Genomic DNA, 27,748 nt, shown 5'->3' on the forward strand with positions numbered 1-27,748 from the left:
ATCCGATCTATCAAAGCTTTAAATAGACACCATCTTTGATGAGAAACTTGGGGGCGGGGTGAGAGTGGACTAACGTCGCCCGAATTACTTCAAGCTCGGGCGTAGTGGATATCATGGCGTGGCACCTCGTAGTGCCGAGGGTGCACGCCCACCGAAGTGCCTTGGCCCTTTTCATTTGGCAATAGAACGAGTAGCCGTTTGCTATACATACATCGTTGCCGCGGTAGTTTTTAGCCCAAAACACTGAAAATACAATTAAGATTTGTGCCATTCTCAATCAAAAGGGTACTTATTGTCGGTTGTCAATAAGGCGCTAATTCCATATAGCTTCAATTGAAAATTAACCTTATTGACAAGCGACAATGTGGTACCTTTTGGTTCAAAATGTCACATTTTATGTTTTTGCTTCGCATATACAGGCTGTAACAAACGTAAACGTAACAATCTTATGTACAATAGCGTAAACTAAAGGGGAAAATGATATATAATAGAATGTACGTATAGAGATTTAATTTAATATGATTTCAATAAAATATAATTACTATTTTTACTTTATTTATTTAGATCTGTTTCCAATATGATACTTATCTGTCGGTGTCAAAAGTGACATTTATTCAACCAAAAACGTCACTTTTGACATTGACAGATCAGTCAGTATCATATCAGTACAGGTGTATGAAGTGCATAATTGTTTTCCATCGTATTTTTATTTTTATTTAGGCAACAAACAGTCATATACAAAAATGATGTAATAATAAATAAAACCCGTCACCCGTTGACCACGAACGCTGTAAAGAGTTCGAAACGTCGGGATGTATTATAAATTCAATATACGCGATATAATCCGTTTTCATAGTTTTATTTAATAATAAATTAATTAATTAATAATAATTTTTCTCGGAAACGTTCGTATTTGTCATGCTACTTCAGTCAACCTCAGTACTTTTTGTACCGAGAATGACTGAAATAGCAAGACAAGTTCGTACGTTTCCGTGAAAATACCATGGAAAATAATTATGCACTACATCTGTATCATATTGGAAACAGATCTGATAACTAAAACTATAATTGGCGTGAAGCGTGAAAGGAATTTATGGAAGAATTAAACACACATAGAGTAAATTCGACATAGAACCTATTGAAATGTATCTATATACAATATACATTTAAATTATCTTTACTACAAACGTTACATCTAGTGCTTATGCATATTTAATTGAAAATACGATATTTTACTAAACGCCTTATCTAAAGGCATAATGGATTTGTAAAATCGTGTCGCGCTTGACCTCATGTGTACGCCCAGGCTTGCGCTACGATAACGAAACGCTTTGTGTCTCTCTATCACTCTTCCGTATTAGTGCGACCGTGACAGTTGCATTTCGTTCGCTACGGAGTACGGAGTGTTTTTTTTATACTACGTCGGTGGCAAACAAGCATACGGCCCGCCTGATGTTAAGCAGTCTCCGTAGCCTATGTACGCCTGCAACTCCAAAGGAGTTACATGTGCGCGTTGCCGACCCTAACACTCCCTCGTTGAGCTCTGGCAACCTTACTCACCGGCAGGAACACAACACTATGAGTAGGGTCTAGTGTTATTTGGCTGCGGTTTTCTGTAAGGTGAAGGTACTTCCCCAGTTGGGCTCTGCTCTAGATCTGGAATGACATCCGCTGTCCTGTGCCCCACACAAAGCGAAAGGTCATTCACAGTGCCCATACCTCTCTTTTGGACGAAGTTTAAGGACATACCCCCGGGTCCGGACGTAGTTTAAGGACATACCCGGGTCCGGGTGTAAACGATTGTCGCGTTAACTGCGCACCCATTTGCAAAAGTGCATGACGACTTTATAAATTAACTCCATTCATAACGTGTCCATGCATTTATGCAGCTCGTTACGGCTAAGGAATTTGATTTTAAATAAATAATTTCATACCTTGTCAGAGTAATATTTTAACAATGAGCATGAAAGCCGCAAGGAACCTCAGATTATATATAGAAATATATTGTAGCAATAACAATAAATAAAGGAAGTAAAGCTCTTTCTTTATCAGGGAAACATTACTTAATTTTGATATAAAGTCCGTCCCTGATAACAAACTTCGGCTTCGGATGCGCGTGATCCAAACTAGACCGGAAAACGTAATGATCCAACGTAGTGAGAAGTCTGGCGCGGCATTTGCTCGTGCCTAGCGAGCAGACGTAGCGAAGAGAACGTCTCGTGCGTTGCTGGCAGTAGAAAGTGTAGCCATTTACTATGCACAGGTCTTTGCCTCGGGGACTTCGGGCGAAGAACACTGAAAATAAAACGATATTAAACGATAAGTTAACCATATAGGTACAAGAGGTAGATAAGAGAGTAGGGGGGGGGAGCTACCCCTAGAGGTAAACAACAACTGTTAAGTAAATTACTATCACAATGACAAATAATTAAAATTAGCAATTAAATAGTGCATATTCTTTGGATACAAGTTTACTCTTTCTGGTTTCTTGTATCATACAAGTACTTTGTTTTTATTAATTAAATATACGCTGCTCGCACTATTAGTGCTTGAGAAAGGAGACCTAGGCTCTCCGAAACATGTCGCGCGAGTGACTAAAACAAGTGAGTCTAAACCGTAAAATAATTTAATGTTAGTATGTCTCACAACAGTTTAAATTCGATTAATTAAATATACGTGTATTGCACAAATATGTATAATAAAAATTTCACAATTGAGATTACTTTAATGTCCTATCAAGTAATACACAAAAACAAACCTACAAAAATGACTGTTTCTCCTTTCGAGAAAGTAACTTTAACGTTTTGTGAGTTACATGAATTTAATATCGTATTGATAAAGTAGTTAGTTTCAACAAGTTAAAACTTCTCTTAAACTCTAATGTTGCTCCCACACTGGCAGTTATATAACACCGTGTGGCAGGGAGAACATGATAGTGTTGGTCATGTTATGTTGTTGCTGTCACACAAAACATATATAACATTATAAAACTGCCAGTGTAAGAGCACTCATTTATTACGGCACTCCTCACATTACAAGAAAGACTTGTCCTATACCATCTCTGGGCCATGTAATTACAATTTGTAATAAATACCATCCCTGATAATATGCTTGAAAGAAGGGTGAATATGGCCCAACGTGGCTCGCAGCACTTGGTGTCCATGGTTTGTGATCACACTCGCGCGGCATCCCGCGCCGAATGTGCACACCCACCGCATGGACGTCTTTGTCTTGCCTTGGTAACAAAATGTGTAGCCGTTCACTAAGCATATCTGCTTTCCGCGTTTATTCACGGCCCAAACGACTGAAAGTACGGAAGATAGTTATTTTGTTATTCGTATGACTAAAGCATTGTTTATAGAATATGCAAAGTAGTTGAATCCGTTTACTTCACATAATAAATAAATTCATTCAATTACTTTCAAATGTTTAATATTGCCTGTAATTAATACAATTTTAGCATTTATGATTTTTATGTTACGCTGAATAAAAATAAAGATAAAGATAGTTTATTTTTCAAGTAGAATTATTACAATGCGCTTATGAACACGTCTAACCTTTTTTTTTTTGTTAGGAGGGAAAAATGCATTAAGGGATTAAATGCGTCTAACCTAACCCTACACCTCAGCCCCGATAAGATTTAAATCCCCCCTCAATTGATGGAGGGTATCCCAATATGGGACCGGCAACAAACCCGGCGGGACACATCTTTTTAAAACATTACATATTATAATTAACATGCATTACGAGTAAATAAGAAAAAATACAATTTAAATAAATTTGTATACCTATACGCCATGTTTTTTAACTAAACGGCGTGCTTTACGCAAATGATATTCTGACGTGTCTTTCTCTTAATGTAACTAACATGTGTCATTTACGAATGAAAAGATGATCATAAAACACCTTATTCTTGTTACTTTTCCTAATGATAATACCATCCACAATATCGAATTCCGGGGGCAAGTGGGTGTGGTACAATTGGCAATGAATAATGTTGCGGTCGAGCGTCGTGGTCAGACATGCACGGCAGTTATTCGTGCAAACCCATCGTATCGTTTTTATACACGTGACTTGGTGGCTAAATGTGTAGCCGTTGACTATGCATACATCTTTGCCGCGATTATTTTTGACCCAAGTAACTGAAAATATTCAGAACTAGTTATTATCCTACTCAAAAATAAATCTTGGAATGATTAATAAAATTTTAATTAAAGAAAACAATGTAATATTTAGTTTAAAATAAATTCAGCCATATATGTGTAGGTTTCTAATAAAACCTAGTACATAATAGTTTTATATTATGGGTCATTAGACACATTACGTTAAATAAAACAATTTTAACCATAGGCAATTCACTTTTAATAATAATGACCTTATGCTGGTGCGACAACGGCTCGTTCCGTAAGTGCAAACACAAATATATTTGCCCTATATTTTGACTAAATACCCATCACTGACTACAAAGTTCGGGGCAGGATGAGAATGGTCTAAGAGCTATATGGTTATTTAATTAATATAATGTAAAAAGAACATGAATAAAATTTTAAAAAGGTTTTATTTCAGGCAACACGTGCAGACGTAGACCCATATAAAACTACAATTTAAAATGCCAAAAAGAAGTACTTAAGACTAAAATAAAAGTTAAACAATAAAAAGTTTTGGTGCACGGAAAGCCAGTGCCTAAACATATTACCTACAACTAATGTTGCGGTACACTGACATGAGGATGGTGTTTTGCGAGCGGCGCATCTCCTCCCAAAAGGAAGCAATGAGCGCGTGTACTACTGCGAAGTCCGGGATATAAAATATTGAGATGAAAAGGCGACGAGTATATCAAACATTATTTTAATGGCTACAATTATGTAATGTAATGTGTGGTACATTAGACACATAATACGCATTGACAAAACATGAGCAAAAACTAAAATTAAAATTAAATGGGAATTAATATATTTATTTACATACAAGATATATACAGTGGTACTACGTAAACGAAATTAGTAAATAGCTTTAATCTAAAATAAGCCCTTGAAAGAAATTAAATTAGTATTATATAAAACTATGTTTAAACTAAATGAAAGCTACCTAGCAGTAAAAAAAAAGACATAAAAACCTTAAAAAAATACTGCCGAAATTATAAAAAGAACATCCCATCTAAAAGCTCCTGCCCAAACGACTGAAAGTACGGAAGATAGTTATTTTGTTATTCGTATGACTAAAGCATTGTTTATATTAGAATACCTAAATTCATTCAATGACTTACAAACAATTAGTATTGCGTATAATTAATACAATTTTAGTGTTTTGATATTTTTGGACTTATTTATTACACTGAACAAAAATAAATTTGCATTACATAGGTACGCAAGGTTTTTTTTTTAACTAAACGGCGTGCTTTACGCAAATGATATTCTGACGTGTAACTTACATGTGTCGGATCATTTACGAATGAAAAGATGATCATGAAACACCTTATTCTTGTTACTTTTCCTAATGATAATACCATCCACGATTTCGAATTCCGGGGGCAAGTGGGTGTGGTACAATTGGCAATGAATAATGTTGCGGTCGAGCGTCGTGGTCAGACATGCACGGCAGTGATTCGTGCAAACCCATCGTATCGTTTTTATACACGTGACTTGGTGGTTAAATGTGTAGCCGTTGATTATGCAAACATCTTTGCCGCGATTGTTTTTTACCCAAGTAACTGAAAATATTCAGAACTAGTTATTATCCTACTCAAAAATAAATCTTGGAATGATTGATAAAATTAAAATAAATTCAGCCATATATGTGTAGGTTTCAAGTTAAACCTTCTACATAATAGTTTTATCACACAGATTAATAAAAAGTTACTGATTATGGGTCATTAGACACATTACGTTAAATAAAACAATTTAAACCATAGGCAATTCATTTTTAATAATAATGACCTTGTGCTGGTGCGACAACGGCTCGTTCCGTAAGTGCAAACACAAACCTTTGCCCTATATTTTGACTAAATACCCATCACTGACTACAAAGTTCGGGGCAGGATGAGAATGGTCTAAGAGCGATTTGTTTATTTTTTAATTTAATTAATATAATGTAAAAAGAACATGAGTAAAATTTTAAAAAGGTTTTATTTCAGGCAACACGTGCAGACGTAGACCCATATAAAACTACAATTTATAACGCCAAAAACAAATACTTAAGACTAAAATAAAAGTTAAACAATAAAAAGTTTTGGTGCACGGAAAGCCAGTGCCTAAACATATTACCTACAACTAATGTTGCGGTACACCGACATGAGGATGGTGTTTTGCGAGCGGCGCATTTCCTCCCAAAAGGAAGCAATGAGCGCGTGTACTACTGCGAAGTCAGGGATATAAAATATTGAGATGAAAAGGCGACGAGTATATCAAACATTATTTTAATGGCTACAATTATGTAATGTAATGTGTGGTAAATTGGACACATAATACGCATTGACAAAACATGAGCAAAAACTAAAATTGAAATTAAATGGGAATTAATATATTTATTTACATACAAGATATAAGTACACGGTGTTTCCTGTAACAGGAGCAATAAATTAAACTGGAGGCTGTACGCCTCAAACTGACCAACATTTGTTCAGCAACTTTTTAAAATTATTATGACATTTTTAGATTATACCTTTTTCATACTAATTAAATATTATTTTCAATGTACGCTGCCATCTGTGTGTTTGACGTTGCTTGTCACCCTTTAAGCATAACAAATTTTGCAATACATTGCGTCTTAGAATAAACTTTAAAGTGTAATGAAAATCAGAACACAAGTTATTTTTAAAAGTTGCTGAACAAATGTTGGTCAGTTTGAGGAGTACAGCCTACAGCTTAATTTAATGCTCCTGTTCCAGGAAACACCCGGTATACAGACCGAACCGAACCGAAACCGAAAACTACGTAACCGAAATTAGTAAATAGCTTTAATCTAAAATAGGCCCTTGAAAGAAATTAAATTAGTATTATATAAAACTATGTTTAAACTAAATTAAAGCTACCTAGTAGTAAAAAAAAGGTTAAAAATAAACCTTAAAAAAAACTGCCGAAATTATAAAAAGAACATCCCATCTAAAAGCTCCAGCCCAAACGACTGAAAGTACGGAAGATAGTTATTTTGTTATTCGTATGACTAAAGCATTGTTTATATTAGAATACCTAAATTCAGTAAATGACTTACAAACGTTTAGTATTGCGTATAATTAATACAATTTCAGTATTTTTGACATTTTTGTACTTATTTATTACGCTGAACAAAAATAAATTTGTAAGGTACGCAAGTTTTTTTTTAACTAAACGGCGTTCTTTACGCAAATGATATTCTGACGTGTAACTTACATGTGTCGGATCATTTACGAATGAAAAGATGATCATGAAACACCTTATTCTTGTTACTTTTCCTAATGATAATACCATCCACGATTTCGAATTCCGGGGGCAAGTGGGTGTGGTACAATTGGCAATGAATAATGTTGCGGTCGAGCGTCGTGGTCAGACATGCACGGCAGTGATTCGTGCAAACCCATCGTATCGTTTTTATACACGTGACTTGGTGGTTAAATGTGTAGCCGTTGATTATGCAAACATCTTTGCCGCGATTGTTTTTGACCCAAGTAACTGAAAATATTCAGAAGTAGTTATTATCCTACTCAAAAATCAATTTTGGAATGATTGATAATAATTTATAAATTCAGATTCAGATTCAGATATTTATATACAATACCGGCCAATAATATATCACCTTTGAGTGTTTTTGTATGAGCTTGTATAGAGTAAACAATATAGGTTAGTTTGTAGATTGCATATTTTACTAGTCATTTTATACAAATATATGATGAATATTGCAATGAAATACTGTGAATTACAATAGGATACTCAACATATTACTAAAAACCCTCTAGTAAAAAAATGAAGTTAACAATACTTGAAAAAAAAAAGTGTATGACAAATGAAATATATATAATTATATGAATAAATTAATTTAAAGAAAACAATGTAATGTTTAGTTTAAAATAAATTTAGCCATATATAGGTTTCAAATTAAACCTAGTATGTACATAATAGTTTTATATTATGGGCCATTAGATACATTACATTAAATAAAACAATTTTAACATAGGTAATTCATTTTTAATAATAATTAATAATATAATTACTTAATTACGTACCATCAGGTGCTAAAATACAATTTAAATATTGGGTCTGTTTAATTCAGGATATTAATTGTTAATGTATGTGAAACAAGCATAAAGTCCGTCTAACGCAAGTAACGCAGCGTACTACGTAGGCGAACAACACGCGAACGCGAAGCGAAGCGATGCGGCGCGGGATGAATCAATCCTTTGATACCTATAGAAGTGTCCGGCGTGGGCGATCTCGTTGCGAACGCGAACGCCGTCCGCCCGCCGCGCCGCTTCGCTTCGCGTTCGCGAGTTGTTCGCTTACGTAAGACGCTGCGTAATAAGTATGCTAAGTGTGCAATGGCTTGGCGAGAGAGGCACTGAGGTCACGAGGGCGCCATATTTGACGTACTATCATTGCACTTGGTGTAAAAACTTGCAATTGAAACGTGAACATGTGGTCGAACTCAAACTTGTCATTCCTGTTCCACTGTATTGATTTTATACCTAATCTTTAATGAGCAATAAAAACAAAAATTATTTATTTATTTTATTATATTATAGGACATTCTTACACAGAAAAATATTCTATTGACGATGATAATTTTATCATGTACTTATATAATTATTTGTTACATATTTCGACTATCTATGATGATGAATGTTACTTCGATTACGTGAGTCATTCACGAACATTCATTCATTCATTATTTTAAAATTATGGCTTCAGTCCAGTAGGACAATTTTTTTTTTCTTTTTCCAAATATGCAAGTTTACAGTTCTAAACCAAAGCACTTACATACTACAATAAATCATATTGTTAAATTACATTATATTAATTCACGCATGTCAAACTATAATTTAAATAATTTCTTCAATACCAATTGTACTCGGTCATATTATTAAATTAGTAGTTTTGCCAGTATCAAGGTCTTAGGAGCTTTAAATACGACTAAAATTGTACGGTTAGTACAACACAGTGTACGGTGAATTTATTAGCTCTTGTAAAGCGATAGCTCGACTTTACAAAGAAGCACGTGGACTACTGGTCGTTGACTCCAAAATGGTGGTTAAACGCGATTCAAGATTAATTCTTCATTCACTGCACACTACCACAGTAGTTAACTGTATAATAAGCTATTGATATTAAACGTTAAACAATATAAATTAGCAAAAAACAAAGCAATAAACACGAGGCTATCAAGATGGCGCTCGAACCGAAAGTCACGAACAATAAAAGTGACATTATTCGGATTTCAACTGCTACTGCAATAGTTGCGAAAAACAATTAAGTTGATTTTTGGCAATTGACTTCAGATAGTTCAGATTAATCATCGTACCTATCTTATTTTGTGATTAATAATCTGCTAATGATAATATTATTATTTCGCTGTAAATCCTAGGTCCTTTAGTAAGTGTAAATAACCCTTATTTACAATGAATGCAAAATCCAAGTAGCCATACATTTATGCAACCCTTTTTAACAAAGTATATTCTGGGCCCTATTTCTCGAACGGTATTAGATTAATATTATTAGTCCACGAACTGTCAAATCGTATGGGTTACCATGGCAACACATTAATATTATTAGACTAATAGCGTTCGAGAAATGGGCCCCTGATTCTGACGCGTCTCTCTTGTAACTTACATGTGTCATTTACGAATGAAAAGATGGTCCCAATGCACTAATTTCTTGGCCCTTTTTTTAATCATAACACCATCCACGATTTGAAATTCCTGAGGCAAGTGGGTGTGGTGCAATCTGTAATGAAGAATGCTGCGGTCGAGCGTCGTGGTTAAACAAGCACGGCAGCGCATATTGCTCGTACATACCCATCGCATCGTAGTATTACTAGTGCCATGGTGGAAAAATGTGTAGCCATTGACTATGCAGATATCCTTCCCGAGATTAGATTTGGTCCAAATCACTGAAATAATATAGGTAGTAGTTATTTTCTTGCTCAATAAACATACTGAAAATTAAGTATTATAGTAAAGTATTGGTTATATTTTATACTGAAGAAAAGTGGTAAAAAGTAACTTTGTTTGGTTTAAATTATATTCAGCCATGTACCTAAGTAGTAAGTAAGTAAGTATAGATTTCAAATTAAACCTAGCAAAAGTTTTCTTGTCAACCATTACATTATAATGAATAAAGCAGGGTAAACACCACTAATTCATCGTTAATGCCAGTAGAAAAATGTAATTTAGGTAAATATCTTGTTTGTCTAACCATCGCAATAATTTATAGGTATCAGTATCACTAATAAGTACCTACCTATTTACTTTATTTTTATCTGGAAATTGACTGTTAAAATGTGTTTTATGGCATTAAGTTCAATTAATATTTAAGCTTTAAGCTTTGATGTAGGTAATGTAGACACTTGCTGAAACCCATTCACGGATAGGTATTTATATAAATAGATATCCGTAAACCGGTTTCATTTAATGCAATTATTATTATCTTTTAAAATTAAAATAATTTTGTTTTGTTTTATTTTATTATTAAGGATCACCAACAGTGGCGTCAAAATCTTAATTATAAGCTAAAATCATTTGCGTTATATTTGATTATAAATGCGCCACCAATTTTATTACAGGTGAACACAGCATGCATTAATAGTAAGGTTACTCTAAACTAAACAATTTAATAAGATAAGAGAACGAATGTCCTTTTACTATAAGCTAAAAGACTATAATTATATAGTTGGTAAAGCAAATCTTGTCAGTCGAAAAAGGGGGCAAATATTGTAGGCGCGATGGGTTATCGTCCCATAGAAAATTTGAATTTCACACCTTTTTCCACTGACAAGATTAGCTTGACTAACTATAAACACTAAACTGTATATAAATAGTGAATCATTTATTTATTTATTTATCATGTAATAGATAATAGGTACCTACTAATAATCCGTCCTTAATTAAAAAGTTTGGAGCAGGATTGGAATGGTCTAAAAGTCAGACGTAGGTACACTTCCCGTTCAAGCGTGGTCATGATCCTGGCGCTGGTGCGACAACGGCTCGTTTCGTAAGTGCAGACACAAACCTTTGCCCTATATTCTGACTAAATAACCATCACTGACTACAAAGTTCGGGGCAGGATGAGAATGGTCAAAGAGCCCACTCAACACTTCCCGTCCGCGCGTGGTCAAGATCTTGGCACGACATCGGTTTGTCCCGTAAGTGCAGATCCATCGAAGCGTGTTGGATTGCCCTTTTTGCAAGCTGAATGTATATCCGTTGACGATGCACATGTCTTTGCCGCGCTGGTTTTTGACCCAGGACACTGGAAAAGTAAGTAAGTAAACACTTTATTGTATGAAAAAGAAAGGAATCATAAAAATTTACACTATCACATGTTTATTTTTTTAATTTAATTAATATAATGTAAAAAGAACATGATTACAATTTAAAAGAAGGTTTTATTTCAGGCAACGCGTACAGACGTACATCCATATAAAAGTACAATTTAAAATACCAAAATTTGGCTGCGAAGAATTGTGCACCTCGAATTGTCCTGTCCTCGGTTCGAAAATCCGAAGTTACTGTACTGCCAGTTCTTCGGTCACCAGTATCGACAAAAAGGCATCATATCATTGACATATATCTAAGGATACGGGCAACAAGAATGGGGCCAGTACAGCGGTGTCACTCACGAATTCGAGCCAATCGTGCAGTCTAACGCAACTAGTTGCGCCACTTGCGCCCAATCGCGCGCGCCCGCGCGATGCGTACTCTCATCAACCAATCGCGTTGTGGCGAACTAGCACCACTGTTATTGCCCGTAAGGCCCGTCCTTAGATATATATCAATACATCATACTGCATGTTCGTTTTATTATTTATCACTAATACAAGTTCAAAGAAAAAGCCTATGGATTGAAAACATGAAAAACACTAACTAAAATATGAACAATGTTGATAGCAAAATCCAACTTTGATTGCTTATTTGGGCACACACGGTACATGTATTTTATAACTACTGCATATACACGGTGGCTAAAAATAAGTACATTCCCGTTGCCAGGGAGGTTTTCCTCCCTGGGTTTTGGGATTATACTCAGCAACTTTTATTATGGGACCAACCTCAGTCTTTTTAGCCATTCTGTATACAGATTTCATTAAAGTATAATCCATTGAAGAAAAATAATACAAGCTCTTTTCTGTATTTACTCGTCATACCTACACATACGTAATGTTTATATTTTAAAGTACACCCCATCTCGTATTGTATAATTTGGCGGCGAATGATTGTGGTTCAGCTCAGCCTTCACAAGTTCTCCTCCAGTGGAAGTGATGACGCGCGCTCTGCACTTGTTCTGACCGGAGGCCGAGGTGCAAATCCACCGCTTGGTGTACGTAGACCTGAGCTGGAAGCAGAAGCTATAGCCGTTGATGAGGACCATCAACTTACCGCGGGAATTCGTCGCCCATGTCACTGAAAATATATATTTTTAACATTTAAGAACAGCTAATCCACTACTAGAAATATAAAAAAGCGAGAGATGTATGTTTTATCCTTTTAATTTCTATCAGTTCAAATCAAGAACCACTAACCCACTGCTAGAAACTAAAAAATACAAAAAGGAAAAGAGGACGAGTATATAAAAACGAAACATAATTTTAATGTATTTATACGTTTTATTTTTTTAATTTGCATCACAACAGTTTAAAGTAAATTCCATCTTGAATCGTGTACTGCGGCGGTGGGTGATTATGTTTCAAGTCAGCCTTCACAATCTGTCCTTCCAAATTAGTGAGGACTTTCGCTTTGCACTTAATATAACCCGAGTTGGAAGTGCAAACCCACCGCTTCGTATGTATAGAAGTTTGTTGGTGGCAGAAGCTGTACCCGTTGACGAGGACCATCGGCTTGCCGCGGGCGGTTGTCGTCCAAATTACTGAGAAAAGTTTTCAAAGATTGAAGAGTCAAAAGAAGTTCATGTCTCGGATAACCCACTACTAGAAACTAATAGCCAAGAAAGACAAGGAAATGAAAAGGCGAAGAGTATATAAAAACATTATTTTACTGGCTACAATTATGAATGGGAAATAGTTATTTGTTATACAAGGGTGCAAAGTTGTATTTTACCCGCGAGTGTTTCAACACACGATAAGTAAAATACATTTGTGCCCGTGTGTAACACAAAACTTTTCACCTCACTATAGCGAGGAAAGTGCAATACCCACAGGCGTTAGATCATCTTCATCACTGGAATCACTCATTTCTTTACGATATTATAACAGAAAACTCTGGAAGTTGTGTATTTTTACGCGAGTCGGTGAGAAAAGGTTTTAAGTAAAAAAATTGTTGACAATGTTGACATTTCGGATGTATTAAATGTCAACGATGCGTTTTGAAATTGCATCGACTCAACTACAACAACTAAAAAAACAAACGTTTCTTATGGAATTTTAAGGTTTATGACTTAAAATCATTAAATAAAGCTAAATTTGGTATTTTTTATTAGATTCTCAAACCATTTATTTTATGATAATTAATATCGAACGAACCATTATCATGAGCGTTTTACGTTTTGTTATCTGTCAAGCTACTTAAACACGCTGCATCCAAGGTCAAATTACTTTCCCCACTAGTGGATAAAACGCGTTTTTCCCCGCTTGTATTGAAGGATAAACGACAACTTTCCGAGCTTGTGGGGGGAAAAGTCCTTATATTACATTGAACACTGCGGTCGGTTGCAGAACTGGTTATGTGTACCCCTGGATGTTGGACTACGCAAATGTATCTACGCATGTAGCGTGCCACATCAATTATCTTTTATCATACGTATTTTTTCCTTTTTTTTTATTTATACCATTTTAACCTACAGTTTCAAGTACATTCCATCTCGAATCGCGTAGTTCGGCGGTGGGTGATCATGTTTTAAATCAGCCTTCTGAATCTGTCCTTCCGTATTAATGATGACACGCGCTTTGCATTTAATATGACCAGAATTCGAGGTGCAAATCCACCGTTCCGTGTGGGTATAAGTATGCTGGTGACAAAAACTGTAGCCGTTGATGACGACCATTGGCTTGCCGCGGGCACTCGTTGTCCATGTCACTGAAAAATTTAGAGTTTATTAGGCCTTCAGCACACGAGGCATAGGCGTGAGCGTCGCGTAAGCGTGGCGTGAGCGTCGCGTAGAACAAGAACGCTACGAGTACGTACAAGTTCAAACAAGTCCGCACACGAAGCGTAGTCGTAGCGTAGCGTGAGATCTCTGTCTTCATTACGACAGGCGTAAGCATGGCGTAAGCGTGAAGAACTTGTATGCAAACAGGACGACCACGCTTACGCGACGCTTGGTGTCCAGAGGGCATAGTAGCGAACCACGTTCGACGTCATCGATGTGTTGCCTCTCTGTCGCACTTGTAAATTCGTACGTAAGTGTGACAGGGAGGCAACACGTCGAACGTGGTTCGCGGTAGGCCCTTAGAAATCTACGTCTCTCGTAACACGCCACGCTTACGCGACGATCACGCCTACGCCTCGTGTGCTGAATGCCTTAAGAGACGTTAAATTTAAGGCAAGTAAATTGTAGGACATATCATATGTGTGTCTTTTACTTGTCTGTCTTAAATCAAATATACATGAACTCTTTAAAGCTGAACTAGCCTGATAAAGTGAACATAAATATTTGGGTACAATATTGATGAATATATTTCAATAGGTAAAGTACGAGTAGGTACATTATTGTCACTACAAGAAATGAAGTAGGTAAGATTTTATGGATAGGCAGTGGTCGACTTTCAAAATATTTTTAAAGACAGAAATAGGATATAATTACATAAGGATACCTACGGAATCTATGGGGCGCGAGTCTGACTCGCTTTTGGTAAATAAATTAAAATGCAGTTTATTCATAATTTTTTAGTACGATACTTTTACTCACGTCTAATTATATAATAAAAAAAAATACAAAATTCAATCGTATGTATCAACCTATTTCTGTCAGTAAAGTATTTAACCTTTTCGACTCCAATGACCGATATATACGCACCGCAGGTTCAACGCCAAAGACGATTAATCGTTCATAGACCACAGAGCAATATAGACCTACGTGCATGTGCATAAAGTTCAATTTTAGTTTTGACACTTCGGTGACGAGGCGCCTGGATGACAGGTTTTGTGTTCGACACGGCGTCGAAAATGTTAACCGACTAATGTGCACAATTTTATAATTTGCCATAATTAAAAGGAGAAGAAAAGATGAGACCAGAGAGTGTTAATCATGGATGGTCATAAAACATGGTTTGATACATACAGTTTTTGAACATCCCACACAAAAAGTTTGGACTCGTTTTTTGCAAACAACACACACCCGGCGATTTTTTGTATTTGTATTTGGCAGACACGGAAATACGTCCAGGTGGTGTTGTCTAACCCATTCAGCCTGCACAGTGGCGATGGTCGAATTGGTTGTGTTGTTGATGAAGATCTCCTTGCCACGAACACCTGTTGTCCAGGTCACTGAAAATTTAAAGTTAAGAGCCTTGTGACATTGTGTACATTTCAATGGTTCTGAACAAACACGTTACAAAAAAACCAAGTAAGGTCGACTTTTCAAAACATGTTTAACAGGGCAATGATGATATAAAACATAATTTGTGTTAGTTCCTATTTTTATTAACTCCTAATCAGTTAAATTCTACAGTTTAAAGTAGACCCCATCTCGAATCGAGTATTGCGGCGGTGGGTGGTTATGATTCAGCTCAGCCTTCACAATCTCTCCTTCCTTAGTAGTGATGACACGCGCCTTGCACTTGCGCCCCGTGGTGCATATCCACCGCACGGTGTACATAGAAGTTTGCTGGTGACAGAAACTGTATCCGTTGATGACTACCATCTTCTTGCCGTGGAGATTCCTCACCCAGGTCACTGGAAAAGTACAGGTTTAAATACCGAGATACGTTCGATGATATATTGCAGGTCGGCAAACTTTTGAGAAGAGCCAGCCGCTGTAGAAATCACCAGTTTTAGGAATCTCAAAGAGCCGCAAATGTTGTTTTCAGTGGCCTAAGAACTCAAAATGTGTTTTTGTCGCTTGGAAAGCCGCAATCGTAGAGGCACGCGGTTCTCGAGATGCGATTTGCCGACTTGCTTTACTGGTTCAATCTAAAATTTTAATCATCGGACCTGAAACCAATATACCTATTGTCGGCCATGTTGCTCCTGAGCTAGAAGTAGTTGATTGTGTCTCTGTCAATCTAGTTTCCTATAAATACTCTGTTATTAAAGGCGAAGCTCTAAACTGAAAGTGAGCTGGCGTTGCTTATATTGAGAAAAGTAAATAAGTATAAATATTCTTTTTAATACAGTTGCTCAAAAGTGCTAATTTACGTAGCTGTTTAGCGTTCGCAAAGTTGGTTTTTGCGAACTAGTGCTTTTTACTTTTCCAGCTTTTTTAAATTTGATTCTGACATTAATCGATACGTCCACACCAAAGTTTGGATGTTCAAAAATTTATTTATATTTATTTTGCCATTAGACATTTATTACGTACAAAAAGTATTGTTACACGATATAAAGTAAATATCTATTTGTTATTATATAAATAAAACGTTATATAATACAATATTTCACAAAAAAACTTTTTTATTATTTGGCTGAATGGAACTATCATTGCTACGTTGGCTGTAGATAACAGAAAAAAATAAAATCAAAACCGGCGCCCGCTATTTTCACTTCAAATTTAGTTGTATCAAAATAATTAACTGAAATTGCAACTGTGTTTTTGTATGAAATGAGTAAATGTTATTAATTTTTGCAATGTAAATCAACGCTGAACGTAGTTTATAGTGCTGAATAATATATAATATACAATATCATTTAAGTTCGTGGGAAAATTCGTAACTGTAAGTGTAATACTCATGTAACCAATATTTGTTCAGTTATGATTTTTTCGCAAATGTATTATAAAACGTCGTTCAATGTACGTGTGAAAGTGTTATTACTTACTTGTCCCGTGTATTCTCAAGACTGTCAATAATAACACACTTTTCACACTTGCATTGAAATGTACTATTATTGCACGATCTGGGGGCACGGTAGTGCCCCCGCCAAGACGATCGAAGCGAAGCGCAAGGGCACTACCTACCTTTTCTCGAAGCGCTTCGTCCTTTTCTTGAACCCAGATAAAAAAACAAAACAGTATCTAACTATTCCAAATTTTATAGTAGATTCCATCTTGAATCCTGTACTGTGGTGGCGGGTGACCGTGATGCAGCACAGCTTTCATAATGTGTCCTTCTGTCGTGGTTATGAGTCGCGCCCTGCACTTGCTCACGCCAAACGTACAGACCCATCGCGAGGAGTTCTTATAATTCTCTTGTTGGTAGAAACTGAAGCCGTTAATGAGGATTAGTGGCTTGCCGCGAACATTTGTCGTCCAGGTCACTGGGAAATATATAGGTAGAATTCAAAATTTGGAGAACCTTGTCATATAGCACTATATGTAACGAGTATAAACTTTATGAAAGAAATACCTTACCTACCTTACCTCTTACATCTGTAATAATAAGGAAAATACTACCGGTTGAAATGGGGTAAATTCATTATGGTCACTCTGCGCTTGCCTTTGTGTGTGGTTAAATTAATAGGCGACTTTAGACTTTCTGTGAGCTCGTGAAATCTCGGGAAAATGAATTATCATGCTAATGAACCCCGGGTAGATAGATTTTCTCTTTGTTGCCCTATTACATAGATCCTTAGCTTAGGTAAAAAATATAATGACGTAGAGAGTAAAAGACGCCTATAAATAAACATTACGCCAATTTTATTGTCCTTTAGATTAGCGTTAGCCAGCGCGAAACACAATGTTAACACTGATTGGTGATTGCGTAAATAAAATGTTTTAGCTCGGAAAATAATTAAGAGGAGGAGTAGACCCCCTGTAATGTAGTTTATAGAAGCAATCGATGCAATACGACCTGTTGCAGTCACTACATTTTGTTCTAATTTTTCTCGTTTTCTTGTCTGCTTGCCTACTGGCCATTGTGAGCCTACATTTTGCGTAGCAACTGACACAGTTTCTTCTCTTCTCTATTTTAATCAATCGATGAAGCTTCATTCGAAGAATATGAAGTTCTGAAATATAAATTAAAATAAATTATACGATAAAACTATTGTATGTAAGACAATGATTCATTTTGCCGTGTGAATGATATGAGTAGGTAGTAGGTACGCCCACATAAAGCTTTTATTAAGTTTAGGCAAATTGCGAGTACCCATTGTCTTGTAAGGTTAATTTGTTTACTGTAGTTAGTAAGTACAAAATTGTAAATAGTTACCTATTTGAAGTATGGAAAAGTAAAAAGGTTTTATTTCATATTTAAAATAAATAATACTATTCTAAAGCATCAAACTGTTTACTGATATAATAACAATAAATTTATTTAAGGCATAAAAAGGAATGGCCAATTAATTGTAATTTATAATGTAGCTCATTTAAACAAAAATAATGATATGTTTAGTTTCATTGATAACATTTTTTTGGTTTTTGTGTCTGCCGTAACATAATAGTGAGCAGTTCTTTCGCTCATCTGTTCTGATGAATTGGTAAAATGAGAACAGTTTCCTTTGGCAGCCTGTTAAGTAAAAAATCGTAGATCATCTATCTAACCAATATTTCAACGACAGATGTGGATTATTCGACTTAGGCTTCCTGCATCAATCACCACAAAATACAACCGGTCGTCCATTCATCTAATCAAAACCATACAGATGTTTTTTTATGTAATTAAAAAAATGTACCAGTTGTCATTTATACTCGTAATTTAAGTCGTTTTCAATGAACCGTTTCGATAAACTAAACTTAGAACGATATATTTTGTGACTTAAAGCGGGAAAAATATACCCTTATGAATCTTAAACGGTTTAGGCGGATGATTATGCTCTAATTTATCCTTGATTAACAAAACACCTTCCAATGACGTGATGCACCTGGCTCTGCACTTCTTGCTGGTGAGCTTGCAGAAACATTGGCAGCGCCACGACATGGTTCTCTCCATGCGTTCGTGGACGAAGAAGGTGAAGCCATTCACGATCAGAACGTTACTTCCTCTGACGTTTTGGTAACATTGCACTGAAAGAAAGAAATAGGTAACTCTAATGAAAACTGCAAATTTCTAAAATTTCAAGGTCTAAAATCAGTTCCCTCTACTGTTCCGAGTGAATAACATTACAATATTTAATTTAAAACGGCTACAGCTAATCGCTGCATCAAACATATAAAATTGACATGACAACATAGTACCTACTTGATTGTGAAATGACGAAATAGATTGTCGAAATAATAGGCATAAAAATATAGGTAACTGATAACAGTTATACTGTAATTACTTGTTTTTATGAACTTTAACTTAATAACATTTTGCTAACCTTATCAAGGAAACACATCATATGCAAAAAATGCATCAAATCAATTCACTTATACTAATCTAATGGACGGTTTATTTTTAATTTAGTACTTACATAAATTAATAACATAAAGATATTAAATAAATATGTTCATTAGTAATATTTCATTATTACGTAAAGATAACTTTGATCACAATGGAAATTCACCAAATAATATTAAAAACATTCTGCCCGATTTTAAGAATACAATCATAATTATGGTGTTTTAATTTTTATTAGGAAGGTGACTTATATTCTCGTTTTTTTAACAAAATATTTATTATTTAATATTGCCCGAATTTTATTACCTTGAAGCATATACATAAGTATCTTGCAAAATTCAAACTACAAAAAACAATTGCGCTACTGCTCTTATCATCCGGGAACGAAAACACCGTTAAAATATCTTAAACTGTCTGGGTGGATGTTTATGGCGCGGTCCATCTCCTACCAGCAACACTTCTCAGTCCACCATGCTTTTGACTTGAGCCTTGCCCTAACTTTGATTGTACGTATGTCTATCTCCACAACAGAACAAATAATGGTACTTTTTGTTTAATTTATCGATTTTCAACCTTGTTTACAAATAAGTTAACTAAAAAACAATTGTGCTAATGCCCTGATCATCCGGTAACGAAAACACCGTTAAATATGTTAAACGGTCTGGGTGGATGTTTATGGCGCGGTCCATCTCCTACTAGGAACACTTCTCAGTCCACCATGCCTTTGACTTGAGCCTTGCCCTAGCTTTGATTGTACGTATGTCTATCTCCACAACAGAACATATGATAATACTTTTTGTTTATCGTTTTTCAACCTTGTTTACAAATACCTAAGTTAACTAAAAAACAATTGCGCTAATGCCCTGATGATCCGGGAACGAAAACACCGTTAAATATCTTAAACGGTCTGGGTGGGTGGTTATGGCGCGGTCCATCTCCTGCTAGCAACACATCTCCGTCCACCGTGGTCTTAACCCTTGCCCTACACATGTTCTTGGTGGACCGGTCTATGCAGCAGCAGCGCCAGGATGTGGTGTCTTTCTTTCGCTCCATCTCTTACTAGGAACACTTCTCAGTCCACCATGCTTTTGACTTGAGCCTTGCCCTAACTTTGATTGTACGTATGTCTATGTCCACAACAGAACATATGATAATATTTTTTGTTTATCGATTTTCAACCTTGTTTACAAATACCTAAGTTAACTAAAAAACAATTGCGCTAATGCCCTGATGATCCGGGAACGAAAACACCGTTAAATATCTTAAACGGTCTGGGTGGGTGGTTATGGCGCGGTCCATCTCCTGCTAGCAACACATCTCCGTCCACCGTGGTCTTAACCCTTGCCCTACACATGTTCTTGGTGGACCGGTCTATGCAGCAGCAGCGCCAGGATGTGGTGTCTTTCTTTCGCTCCATCTCTTACTAGGAACACTTCTCAGTCCACCATGCTTTTGACTTGAGCCTTGCCCTAACTTTGATTGTACGTATGTCTATGTCCACAACAGAACATATGATAATATTTTTTGTTTATCGATTTTCAACCTTGTTTACAAATACCTAAGTTAACTAAAAAACAATTGCGCTAATGCCCTGATGATCCGGGAACGAAAACACCGTTAAATATCTTAAACGGTCTGGGTGGGTGGTTATGGCGCGGTCCATCGCCTGCTAGCAACACTTCTCCGTCCACCGTGGTCTTAACCCTTGCCCTACACATGTTCTTGGTGGACCGGTCTATGCAGCAGCAGCGCCAGGATGTGGTGTCTTTCTTTCGCTCGTGGATGCTGAACGGAAAGCTTTTCAAGATGAGCACGGCGTTGCCTTTCTTGTTGTAGGCGATTTGCGCTGAAATATAAATGATACTTAGCATAACTATACTTAATATTTAGGTAGGTAGATTGTAGAAGAAACTTAAGTTACACAGTTTTTGTGCATATCTGCAAACTTCTGGCTTGCAATAACTATCTTCAGCAACCTATTTTGTTCAATGTACTTTTCTTTGTAGGTATTTTGAATGAATTATTGCTATTCTAGCCCATTCATCAAGCTTGAACGTAAACAAGTTACGAGTAGAGCAAGACAGGAATAACTACCTCCCGGTGTGTTTTATAATCATCAAAAACCCCAAACCTTTTTTTTCCTAAAACTATATTTCTTAAACGTTAAAATTAAATACACGATTCGACGATTAACTGGCTTAAATATATTTAAAACATTTAGGAATTAGTCTCGTCTACGTTGTGACTATGACACTTGTTAATGCACAAAAAGTAGGTACAAAAAACCATTTTTTTAAATTACACTTCGCTTACAATAAAAGCTAAAAAAATCTTATGGCACATAAAACATAGGTAAAGCGATTATAATTTAGATCACAGATTTGAGATAAGAAAACGTAGGTGTAACCGAAAAAGTGTTTACAATTTGTTACATAATATACATTGAGATCTCTTTTTTGAAATTATTGTTTGAAACTCTCAGTGACTAATTATAGTGCGACATAAAATAGTAGAAATTAAATATAATGGAACTAAAATATTTCCATACTAATAGTTGCCATGTTTAACCATTTACGTCAAAAATGTGACAGTTACGTAAGAAGTGGCGCCCTCAATAATTTTATACAATTTCTTGTCGGACTATACCTGTCTTGTCTTACTTGTACATTTGTAAACACAATTTATGACGTTTTTTGACCCGAATATGCGGCAAACTTTGCGTGCGAATTTAAAATAAATATGTACCTAGGTATAGGTATCTAGATTAAATAATCGCAAATTCGAGCTTTAACTATAAGATTTCATTGAATAAATTAATACTTTCTCAGAGGATTTTTAATAGTCATCCAAAACCCACTCTATGACTGTCGCGATTACATATATATGTAAGTTCAAATTACATGTTTATGCACTGCCGCAATACAAAATTCGGACAGTTTTTGGAAGAAAATTACGCCATAACCAACAATATTGAGCGTTATTATAATAATTCCAATCTAACGCTAGTAACAAATGTTAAAAATATTTGTCTAGTTAGTACCGTCGGCATTGTACAGGCGTAGTTAAAATAAGGTAGCAAAACTTGAACTAGACTAAATTTACGTACATCAAATAGTAGGTCATAAATCATGACACAACATTGTCTGACGTAAAATGTATGGCTCTATTTATATCTAAATACACTATTATTTTTATATGTCAATTGTGACCTCTTATGTCACAAAAGAGCCTTGTAAAAAAATCCTACATATAAGCTGGCTATATACAATACCTTACGTATAAGCATGTAGCTGCCCAGGTAGCACAGATAGCTGTATAGCAGCCGAATAATGACTGGGTAAGAGATAATCAGTTACCCTGACATTATTCGGCTGCTATACAGCTACTGTGCTACCTGGGTGACTAGTCGCGATACCGCATAAAGTACATACATACACACCTCCATTGATGATGTAATTCGAAGCGATATGCCCGTGCTCCAGCTAAGCCTAGAGGAGCTTGAGTACTTGGTCATGATAAAGCGCGCCTTTTGTTCCCCAGCGCGTGCAGAATCAAAGGTTGGTGGGAAGGTGTGACTCACCTCACGCATCGAACTGTCTAAAGTTTAAAGTACACGCCTCCATTGATGACATAATTCGGAGCGGTATGCCCGTGCTCCAGCTGCGCCGTAAAGAAGTCGCACATGGGGAATTTGATCATGATGAAGCGCGCGTTTTGTTTCCAAGTCCTCGCAGCGTCAGATATTGGTGCACAGGTGTGACTTACCATTACCACACGTTTAGAACCGTCTAAAGTTTAAAGTACACGCCTCCATTGATGACGTAATTCGGCGCAGTATGCCCGTGCTGTAACTGCGCCGTGAGCAGTTCGCACTTGGGGTACTTGGTCATGATAAAGCGCGCCTTGCAGGTCCCCCAGCGGGTGCAGCGCCAGATATTGGTGCGCAGGTTCGACGCGCCGCAATAGAAGGTGTAACCGCCAACCAGGGCGAGTTGCTTGCCTGATGCGTTGCGGACGAAGCGCACTGGAGAAAGGGACTTGGTTAGTTTGGGGGCAAAGGAATTAATTTAATAGTAGTAGAGATTAACTGCCATTATTAACGCGAGTTACCCAGTTGCTAGTGTACGTGCGTGACACTGACATAAGTGGACACTGGTAGTGATAATATCCACCATTGGTTTGGGTAAATTAAAAAAAACACATAGACCCGCTAAAAAATTATGATATCATAAACACATTTATGATATATTTATTTTTAAATAACTTAAGGTTATGTAAAATACGTTAAACATTCCTAACATAATAAATGTAAATATAATATAAATAAATAAATGATACGTGTAAACGAATATAACTTACATACATTTACTATTAGACAAGCTCTGTACACCTACTAGTGTACTTTTTGCGTATAGTGATACGAATAGCGTATAGTGAGAGATTTGTTTTAAACTTAAGTAGTAAGTAGACAGAAATATTAATTTGTTTAATAATTAATTACCTAATACTACAAAGTTTTCACAGTGTTAATTTACTAATAAATGAGTATTCATATATTCCATCAATATGCAATATACATATTATATCCCGTATCTGATTTTCTACATTAAAAGTTGTAATGACTACCTACTGGGTTTTATACGGAATATTCCCATTTCGGATGCTTAAAACAGTGCTAACTTCGGCATAACTTTTTTCCTCTTCTCAGGTCTAATGAGTATGCCTTCCTTCACGTAGATCTTTGGTGGTTTGTGGCTATGTTCAAGATTGGTGACACGGATGATACCGCCGTTGGTGAACGCCTTGAACCTGGCCTTGCACGGGTACCCGGAGGTACACCGCCACATCGCTACCTCGGGGACAATCGCCTGGTCGCAGTAGTACGTGTACCCATTCACCACCGCCATCAGCTTGTCAGAGTCGTTTACGTACCATGATATAGCTGCAAAAAAACTCAGATATCAGAAGAGGCAATCAGTGGACGTGGGGCATAGTGTACAATAGTGCAGCTTCTTTAGGGAATTCAAAGTATGACTGTTATGACAAAATATAACATACGCAATTCCATAATTTTTATCAGCGTTTCAAGAAGGAACTGCTATAAATAGCTAATATTTTATCTTAAGAACATTTTCATCAAACTAAGTCGTTAATTTCTACTGATATAAATATAACAACAGTTTATCCAGGTTTAAAAATAATAGGTATTAGAGTTAGATCAAGCTAAAGCGGTAGCGATTTTGATAGCACGGACTGTGCAAGTGTTATTTTAAATGTCATAATTTGATAGAAGTTTGACATGTAAAATAACACACAGCTGTGCTATCAAAATCGCTGCCGAGTTAGCTTGGTCTGACTCTACATGCCTAATGCTTTTATTTCAGGTAAGATCTCACCATAATCTTGATCTGTCTCAAGATTTTACGCTAAAGTCGATGATATATCCCATTAGAGTCTTTATAAAAGGAAGCTTGTTCATGAGGGTGGTCTCCAAAACTGTGCAGTACTTCAAGCCCCTGTGTGGTAATCAGTATAGCTTTGCAGCCGCGGTGGTATCGGGAGCAGTACCAACGGAGGTTGTTGCTGTTGGTGCGACGCTTGCGGTTGTAGAAGAAATTTTGGTAAAGTAGGAGAATGGCTCCGGTCGCCGAGGTGATGAGCTTACATTCTGTAAAATAAGGATGTGTTTTAGAATAATTTCCTTAACTTTCAGTAGATAATGGCCTACTTCTCTTAAATACCTCAAATTAGTAGTAGTAAGTAGTGTTTTAATTTAATAGATCAAATTAAATTGACATCACACTTGCCCACGCAAAAGTCAGCAATGAAGTTACTAAATACATCGATTTATTTTGAGGTTTGTAACTAAACAACATTTGCAATTGTACTATACCCTGCTTTAGAACATTATCTCATTCATTATGAAAGGTACGTAAATAGATACAAACATTTCTTTCTCTGATCCTTTTTTTTTTTTGGTTTGTACAGTGGGTACTTTTTTAAACAAGTGTGGTTATCATAATATATGGTAAGTGAAACGACACCCATGTCAAAAAATAGTATATTTTCTGATAATTATAAATAAATTGATCGTCATGTAAATGCATATTTTACTTCAAAGAATTAGAAACCTTTAGGTAATCAAAATTAATAGTTTTCTTAAAAACTATACGTAGGTACACATAATCTCAAACAGTAGAAGTTCAAATTACGAAAACACGATCCTTGACACGTAAACATAAAATTTAGACCCTGTTCATAGATTATCACCTAAGGAAGTGATCCATATTCCAAAGCTAACGTTCAACCGACTTATAAAACGTGCCATCCCTGGTACGATACAACTTTGGCAGCCCATGGTTATGCTCTCCAGCGTGACTCAGCACCGTGATCGGGCCTGCGAACGCGTCGGTGGAGACGACGCTCACCCTGCACTGGCGATGGTACGACGCGCAGTACCACGAGGTGCCCGTGCGGTTCTTGTGCGGACGATTGTAGAGGAACCCCTCGTGGAACAGGTATGTGCGGTTGTTGATATGAATTATGGTGCTCGCTGCAATGGGAAAAACGGTTTTAGGACGTTTGAGCTAATTTGAGTACCGTAAACAAAGTGTAAATTAGGTGCTAGTAAATACTAGAGCACCCTCTAAAACTTTGATAAATACCAGATAATCGGCGGCGATTAATAAAGGAGATAAAACAGGTTTAAATTAAATCGCAAATATTAGTAGATGTCGAAGAAATATTTATAATAAATAATACTACCATTGATAAACAATAAAAATATCTTAAAGTCAATACTTATCTCTGACTTATATCACTAAATATACAAAAACATTTTTATTTTATTTTAGTAAGGTCATTTTCGAATTTTGAATCACATTCCAAAAATTCTATCAAATTCTTTAGTCTTAAGCTATCACCAATTTTGTTTAAAATCCTACTAAGATACATCATAATGCTTTGGTAAGAATGTTTAATAAACAACGACGAATTATCAATTTTACAATTATTCATAATTGTGAAAATTCCATTAAACTTGATACAGTTACTAATGGAATGCCTATATGTCAATAAAGAACACAGTGGATTAATTCATCAATATAAACATTTATGAAAATATAATATATTTAACATTCAAAATAGCCTAATATAGTTTACAAATTAAAACACAACAAACAACAAAAAACAGAAGACAATAAATAGTGCAACAAAATAATACTACTCTTACATTCGCAGTAATATTAACGATACGGTACACGCAATGTAATGAACATAAATCTACAACACCTTTAACTTAAACACACAATTAATAATTAGACGAATATATATATATATATATATATATTTTTAAACAATTTAGTATTTAAGACACTATACATCTATTTGCCCTTTGGGCTGCATATCAGGCTATTGCAAATCTTACCCTGACCAATTGTATTATTTCTAAGTAGTTGACAATTATGTCTGACACGAAAAGTTTGTGTTGTGATTAAGTAGACACCGAGGAGAACACGTTATTTGCCAAGACCTTGGTTATATGTAGTTTATACTGATATAGTGAATGAAAACTTCTTCTACTTTTAACAAAACAAGGAACTGTAAAACTCCTCTGATACGTTATTTGAAGAATGTCATGCTGTTCCCATGTATTAATTGTTAGCTTATTTACGTAACTTGCATACAATCACAGATACCCTAACGAAACTTGTATCAAGAACAACAGAAAATACTGGCAAACCACTTCAGCATAATGGTGAATGCATCCCAGTAGTGGAGACAACAACGCCATCGATAGTGATAGCCGACGCCTTGCATTTGTGCTTGTGTTTTTTGGCGCATGTCCACCTGATCCGGTTTCCAACCAATGATCTCGAATGTCTGAAGAACTTATGGCCTCCAATATAAATGTTCGTAGACTCTTTGGCAAAACGAGCTCTTAAAATGGCGTGCAGGATATCTAAAAACAATAAAATAACTTATAGCCGATCTGTTGATATAGTGTCTTCTTAATCAAATTTCTTATTAAAAAGGCCATTGAAGTTTTGAATTAAGAAACTTAGTGATACATTCCAATAATAGGACTGAAAGTAATTTAATATTTTTATTCAAAATAGGGAAAGTGTTTTGTTGAAAGGAGTAAGAAGAATAAAACGAAAAAAATACTTTAAAATTGGAATAATTTAAATATAAT

At 35.9% G+C, this 27,748-nt stretch overlaps 1 protein-coding gene across 23 annotated transcripts in view; it reads right to left on the reverse strand.

Annotated features, from left to right (window-relative positions):
* Positions 1–27,748, reverse strand: part of LOC134755337 (protein tramtrack, beta isoform) — a 598,730-nt gene that overhangs the window by 333,144 nt on the left and 237,838 nt on the right. Inside the window, exon 5 of one of the 23 annotated variants that reach the window (XM_063691842.1) lies at positions 7,363–7,646. The exons of 18 other annotated variants lie outside the window; for them this stretch is intronic. In XM_063691842.1, coding sequence (XP_063547912.1) covers positions 7,378–7,646 — 269 coding nt within the window. In that variant the 3' untranslated portion in view covers positions 7,363–7,377. Of the gene's footprint in view, positions 1–7,362; positions 7,647–15,365; positions 15,626–19,630; positions 21,401–24,203; positions 24,497–25,601; positions 26,108–27,748 lie in introns of those variants that run through there. 4 more of the 23 variants (XM_063691862.1, XM_063691844.1, XM_063691838.1 and 1 more) reach the window with 4 other exon arrangements.

This window comes from Cydia strobilella, chromosome 2 (assembly GCF_947568885.1).
Source record: "Cydia strobilella chromosome 2, ilCydStro3.1, whole genome shotgun sequence".
Lineage (NCBI taxonomy): Eukaryota > Metazoa > Arthropoda > Insecta > Lepidoptera > Tortricidae > Cydia > Cydia strobilella.